The following is a 7526-nucleotide window of genomic DNA, read 5'->3' as shown; positions in this document are numbered from 1 at the left end:
TGGACATCAAGCGGGAGAAATTAGAGCTGCAGCGGAGACAGATGCCACTCGAGGCGCCGTACAGCCGACCCTCCAGAGGGCGACGCTCCAGAGGTCGATTCTCCCTGTGAATTATGATTGATTCATTTCCTGACATGTTGTGTTTATGTTCATGGTTGAATTAAACGGGAGAGGAAGCCCGGAACCGCCAACAGCGCCCCGGGCCTTCCTGGCCCGGACGGCTTCCGGGAGCCGTCGGGAGGCTGCCCTCGGCGTCCGGCTGACCAGCAGGAACGGTCGGGGGGGTCGCCCCCGGCGGCGGGCCGACCGCTGAGAAAGCCGCTCTCGGGGCCGGGCCCATGGTGGCCTCGGGCCAGACGGTGCGTCCCGCATCTGCGGCGCGCCAGCCCCTCCCGCGCTGCTGCGGCGTACCTCAAGCGTGGCGCAGGGGTGGGTCGCTCCGCGAGCATCAGCGCTGCCAGTGCAGCGAGCTGCTGCTCGCCCTGGTCCCGGAGCAGGGCGGCCAGGTCCGCCATGACATGGGCTAGTGCGTCCAGGGCCCGCTCCGTGCCTCCCTTCTCCATCCCGTCGGACCCCACGTTGGGAGCCAGTGTAGCAGTGCGAGTGCTACGGGGGCCCGACCGACAGGATAGAGGAGGACACAGAGTTTTGTGCAGAACCCTTTTATTGTCACACACGACACCACCACACGTGCACAAGCACCACGACCAGCAGTTTCTGCTTCTCTGCAGCAGCTTCTCAGTCCGACCCCGCTGCAGTCTCCCAGTCCTCCTTATCAAGGCTGGCAGGGTGGCAAGGCTGCAGCTCCTCCACTCTGCCTCATGGTGATAGTGGGTTTATTGCTGTTTTTTTCTTAATGTTTGGGGATTAGGGGAGTTGGGGAGGGGCTGGTGACTGGTGAAAGGGAAGTGAAATCAGAAAAACAGGTCGATGAGCTCCTGTCTTTTCTGGACACCGGCTTGGTGGAGTGCTGCTCGGGCATCGTTCGGAGGTCCAGGGACCAGAGGTGGGGCATCGTCGTCTTCAGAATCCTCGTCCTCATCCAAGGGAGGCGGCTCATCTGCTCCGGCGTGCACAGCCATGTTGTGGAGCATGGCGGTGACTACGATGACACCACAACTCTTGGCAGGTGACAGGCGCAGCCCCCCCGATGAACGATGGATACAACGGAACCGTGACTTCCACCTGCCAAACATCCGTTCGATGTGGGTCCTGGTGTCTGTGTGCGCCTCATTAAACCTCTCCTCCGCTGGTGTTGCCGGGTTGGTCACAGGGGTCACCAGGTAGCTGCGGAGAGGGTAGCCGCTGTCCCCGAGGAGGAAGCTCCAGCCAAACTCTCCCCTAGCAGCCTTCTGCCCCAAAGCCGAGTTGACAAACACGTAGCTGCCATGGGTGCCCCCCGGCCACCTGGCAACGATGTCCGTTATCAGGCCCTTGTGGTCCACCACCACCTGCGTGTTGATGGCAGAAAAGTGCTTCCTCCCAATCCAGCATGGGTACACCAAGGAGGGATTGAGGATGGGGATCAAGGTGCCATCCACTACACCAATCACCCGGGGGATCCCAGCCATGGCGTGGAATCCTTGGTGGATCTCCTCCCTTGTGGTGGGCAGGAGGATCGGTGTCACGGCTGCAACACTCTGTGACACAGATGCCTTGCTCAGTCCGGTGCCGTCCCCCACCACCTCCAGGAAGCTCCCCACTGCGGAAAAATGCAGTGCAGCCAGTAACTGGACCTCCGGGCTCAGGGCGAAATTGCCCGTGTTGCCCTCCGGATATGTGGAGACACCAACATGATGAGACGTTGTATCTCAGCCCGTGGAAGCCGGTACCTCATCTGGACAGCCCGGTCCGACAGCACGTCCAGGGGATTGAAGTGCTGACGCACGAATGCGTTCATATAAACCGTTCTGCTTCGCGCACGGCGACGCAGTTGATTTGCGGCGAGAATATACTGTATAGCAGCCATGGTATCTCACACATGTGATTTTGCAACGCCTTTATATAGAGCAGTGGATGAAGTCTCCCGTAATGAGGTTCCAGCTGAACTCAGTTGCCTGATGTGTTAAATGTGGCAGGTTTGGAGGGTGGATGTGTTTTTGATGTGCCCTGAAGCATTTTTGAGTGTGGTACATTATCTCATATGTGCACGCAGGTGGGATGTGTGAAGACAAATTATGATAAATGATGATCCTTTTATTTGTGCATAATGCATAAAACATATACAGGAACACACTTGTTATTCCTTATTTTTCTTTTTTTTCCCCTTTGCTGTCACCAATGAATGCTAAACAATATAAATCTAAAGTATAAAATAAATCAAAATTTGTGCGGGGTGTATTGTTTTAATATCTCATTGCTTGGTGTGATATGGATTTGCCTGACACGCCTGGATCTGTGAGTCTTTGTTCACGGAGACGGTTGTAAAGACTGGGTCAGCAGCATCTTTCATTTCCTTCTTAATGAGGGAAATGCGATTTTCTTTCACAGGCTCCTTAAGAAGGTTTGAAAGAAGTCTTTCGCTGTTAAGAGCTACTTAACTGATCTGGGAAACCGGGCCAACATCGGTGTCCTTTTTTATTTCATTTGAGATATCAAAATACCCAATACAGTAATGATGCACATGCTAGCAATGATCTGTTATGTTTCATCTGTGCGACAGCAGAGTGAACACTGCCAACAAAATGACTGCAGTAGTGTCTAAAAGTTCATTCAGCTGATGAAATCCCCTTCATAGTAACCTTGGACATGTGGACTATACAGTGAGAGTGGCTGGTTTGGACTCAGCCTATGAGTCCAGGTCAGGACTATTAATATGACAGCGATAATACAACCGTTGCCAGACAAGACAACATTCATTTTGTTTTCTGGAGATTTCAGCCACGCCTACTTTCTGACAGAATCTTATGTTTAATTTAATAGTTATTTTTTTCTTATAAATAAGTAGGAATGTATACATATATAAGTATTAATAAAAGTAACTTACACGTCGACAATTTATTTTCTGTGGGACGGATCAGTGAAGAACAGTGGTTAAATTCCTAAATTAGGAATTTATCAATCAGAAACATCTTCACTTAAACTTCTGTGGGGCGACATGATGGATTTCATGTTTGGAGTCTGTCCACATTTATGAAACATATTGTACAGTACGTTATGTTCCGTCTGTGTTCTGGGAAAAGGGTGTTCTCCAGTTTTTGCTTTTTTTTGATCTTGCATGAAAATAATTTTTGCAAATCTAAATTAACATTTGGCAAATTGTGATTTAAATATATTTACTCTGGGCACAGCTAGATATCTGTAAAGAGTGTGTTTTTGTCATATTGGTGTGTTGTAGCGCCTGAATGTTATTGTGCAGGTTATAAATATTGTGTGGAAAATATTTCCACACAATTTTCATATTTCATATTTTATGTCTAAATTTGCCTAAATGATTAAGTATTTCAAATGTTTTGTCTGCTCTTCAGAGACTTTGTTCCATGGATATTGCTTTTGTACAAAATAATCTGGTTACTTGTTGATAAAATTGAGTGTATGTCGACATATTTGTGGATAATGAGTTGTAGATAGTAAAAATAAAGAAATATTAATATATTAGATATGTTGTAGCAATGATTTTGTTCAACATGAGGTAATGGGCGAGCAAATTACCTCATGTTGCAAATGCTAGTGGCATACAGTAATTCACTTTCAGAGGTGCAAGCAAAATTGCAGTTTTTTTGCTTTATCACGATAATAGATATTTATGATAAGAACTTTGTTTGGTCATTAAACCTATAAAAATGTCAAAACTATCTTCCGCTGAGCAGGAACCCAATGCATGAATTTGACCAATGTTATTGATTAAAAGTTCAGCCCTTAAATGTTCCAATAAAGATCGCAAGTATTCATTTTTTATTTTCTAAATATACATTTTTGAAATTTAGTTCTTTCAAATAACCATCTCCTTATTCAGCTAAATTTCAGGAAATAATAATTAGGTAAAAGCAAAAGTTACAGAAGTAAGAAAAATCTGTTTCATTGGTAGTTGTAACGCCAGTGAAACAGCACAGATACATGTGGTCTGATGGATCACATTAGCTCCTACATTCCAGCGTTCCCAATCCCGTTTTAGATGGCACTCAGTGGAGTGAAGTTGGCTGTGAAAAGAATTAGTACTGAGGGAGAATAAGATGAGAGGGAGTGAATTGGCTACAGTTTTCACTAGTATAATCTCATTTTTATGAATGAATGAATGAATCAATCTCATTTTTTCTAAAACTGATTTAAAATTTGGACAATGTGGAAAAATAGATAAGAGGTGGAAAATAGGGCAGCACGGTGGCTTAGTGGTGGCAGCATGGTGGCTTAGTGGTTAGCACTGTTGCCTCACAGCAAGAAGGTCCCCGGTTCGACTCCCAGGCCCAGCAGGGTCTTTCTGTGTGGAGTTTGCATGTTCTCCCCGTGCTTGCGTGGGTTCTCTCCGGGTACTCCGGCTTCCTCCCACAGTCCAAAAACATGCATATTAGGTTTATTAGGTTAATTGATGATTCTAAATTGCCCGTAGGTGTGAGCGTGAGTGTGATTGTGAGCATGGTTTGTGTGTCTATATGTGGCCCTGTGATGGACTGGTAACCTGTCCAGGGTGTAACTCCTGCCTCTCACCTAAAATGAGCTGGGATAGGCTCCAGCAGACCCCCGTGACCCCGCAAGGGATAAAGCGGGTAAGATAATGAATGAATGAATGGAAAAATAGAAGCTAAGATCCAGGCACTCGAGACGAGGTGGATAAAAATATAAAAAAAAACCTTTATTAAAAGAGGGCTGCCAACATGTTTCGGCCTATCTGGCCTTCATCAGGGCAAAAGCAATACAGAGGAAAATAACCCATATAAATAACCACAGGTGTGGTAATGAGCACAGGTGAAAACAATCAGTCATCAAGGCGAAAACACAGGTGAACACAGGTAGCAACATTTTAAGGTGGTATGGGGAGTTAAACTCATCACAACCAATAATCATTGGAATAAGAACATCCATATAGTACACAAAGAAAACGCCGTAAAAATGAGCAAAACATGTCTACAACCTGTGTAAAGACAGGTCTGAAAAAGAAAAAAACACTACACAATATGAAACCAAAATCAAAAGGAAAGAACATGACAAGCCGACAAAGGACGACATATAATTAAACTAGGCTACAGTAGCCATAACCACAAGGTGAAGGCTGCATAGCAAGCAAAACTATACCGATGACAGGGAAGCAGTAGGCTACATTATACAGTCAGATGTACCAATAGACATATAAACCAAAAAGACCTATACACCAAGATTCATCGTTTATGAATTTTCTTTTTCTTAAAATTTGGACATTTTGGTAAATTCCCCCAGAGGGGCAAACGTTTTTTTGAAGGGGATAATTAAAGGTCCAGACAAAAACAGATAAGAAATTAGGTAGGGTTGAACTAATTAGGGTTTGAAGACTGTACATTAAACATTTAACGATATGGATATTTTTCATATTAAGTTTTAGTGGAAATAAACTGCATTTGAAAGTGTATACTTTTTGAATAGTGCTATATGAATAAACCTGCTGAGCCTTGTTTAGTACTTTGGTTGGTGACAGTGTTCGGTGACTAACTGAACGCTGCACACTCTCAAGGTACACTGCACCATTACAAAAATATGAGGGGGAAAAATCTGTAACTTGTGGAAGAACCACTTTCTTAGAGCTATGATAGCAGTCTTTGTTATGATAATAACAAAGATTGACATGACATTTGAACAGCACCAGCATTACACCACAGTGATTAGTTATATGATATATAATGGTTACATAATAGTGATACAGTGATATAGTGATTACATCACTATCATAGATATTTATGATAAGAACTTTGTTTGGTCATTAACCATATAAACATTTCAAGAGAAACTATTTTCTTTTGAACAGGAACCCAATGCATGAACTTGACCAATGTTATTCATTAAACATTCAGCCCTTAAACTTTCCAATAAAAAATTGCAGGAATTTATTTCTTATTTTCTAAATATAATTTTTAGTAATTTAGTTGTTCTTAGTAGAGTAACCATCTTTTTATTCAGCTAAATTTCAGGAAATAATAACTTAAATAAATTAAATTAAAAAAAGTGTTTTTCATAATGAACTTGTGGTAGAACCACTTTCTTAGAGTAAAGATAGGAATCTGAGTTATGATAATAACTCTCCAGGTAATTAAAATAAATGACATTTTAGCAGCACCAGCATTACGCCACACCTGTAACATCAGCCAGCATTCCCAATTCAACTTACTTTGAAGACATGAGTTAATCCCACATGAGTTAATCCTACATCATGACTGACAAGGATTAGACTGCACCCATGCTTCAATTAAGCTTTTGACCCACTGACCCTTCTCTAAAGTTTCACGACTTTCCAGGAGAGAATACTGTATGTTATCTATTTTTCGGAAAAAAATCTGTCCAAAGACAAAAGGTAAATGAAAAACATCCCTTAGTTCTGCCACAACAGAGACGTCTAGAGACAACATCTGTTGTATTAGACGCTATATAAATAAAATTGAATTGAATTGAATTGAACAGATTTCAACAGAAGCAGAACTGGCCATGATGAGATACACACAATTACAGGTGTAAACATTTACATAAATAATGGTTAATGTGGAAAAAACTACTTATTGTGTCTGGATGCTTTACCACAATAAAGTACTTACCCAGTTAAATTAATTAGGTTAAGCTCAAAAAAATATGCATCGACCAGAACTTTTATCTTTCAGGTGAGAAAATGTGATAACAGACTAATCAGACTAGCCGAGCTCAGTTTGGGGCATATGATGCTGAACCTAGATCTGACCAACAGAAACAACAATCATAATACCGCTGTTTTCAGGCTTACATGGTAGACACTCGGCATGATGGGTCCATCACTTACTCTGCCCCTCTTCCTGCACTGATGCACTCATCAATCTGAAACAGGATAGATCTAAACTCATAAGACTATGTGGTCAGGCTCCTTTTGAAACATTTTAAAGCTGTCTTTTAAAGATTAATATCACTTAATTGCCTTAATAAGTAACACCGTCAGATCGTCATCTGGTTATTTCATTACCGTGTCCAGTTAATTGGGTCAGCTGAATGACCTTAAGCTAGTTGTAAGAATTAACTTATGCAGGCTGAGCAAGAGGTTCATGGGAAATCTTGGAGTGCTGCTACAAGGTAATTCTGAACTCCACCTGTAAAGACAACTCTCAATTTACCAAGACAAAATAAAAACACAAATATATATTTTTAGGAAAATAATGCAATGACCATGAATCACAAATGATTACTACACGATAAAGTGTTTTCCATAAAAACAAAAAAAGACCCAAAAAAGAAATAAAAGAAATGCACTAACGATGCAGTAAAAAAAAAAGGAAAATTTCTCCACTTTTTTTCATTTTAGTTTTTTTTCCCATACCGAATGGAAAAAAAAACAATTTTTAATGCTGCCTAAGTATCATTGTTGTTCATGGACTTTTAAAAAA

At 42.4% G+C, this 7526-nt stretch overlaps 1 protein-coding gene across 1 annotated transcript; it reads right to left on the bottom strand.

Moving 5' to 3' along the window:
* Nucleotides 1-914: 914 nt before the first annotated feature.
* Nucleotides 915-6913, bottom strand: LOC133419128 (putative nuclease HARBI1). The gene is made up of 2 exons (XM_061708141.1): nt 6896-6913; nt 915-1769 (listed from the first exon to the last, which is right to left on the bottom strand). Exons 1-2 carry the CDS (start codon nt 6911-6913, stop codon nt 915-917), a joined length of 873 nt encoding a protein of 290 aa, XP_061564125.1.
* Nucleotides 6914-7526: the final 613 nt, after the last annotated feature.

Source organism: Cololabis saira, chromosome 19 (genome assembly GCF_033807715.1).
Source record: "Cololabis saira isolate AMF1-May2022 chromosome 19, fColSai1.1, whole genome shotgun sequence".
Classification (NCBI taxonomy): Eukaryota; Metazoa; Chordata; class Actinopteri; order Beloniformes; family Belonidae; genus Cololabis; species Cololabis saira.
Note: the sequence above shows the minus strand (reverse complement) of the source record. Positions and strands in the feature narration are given on the sequence as shown.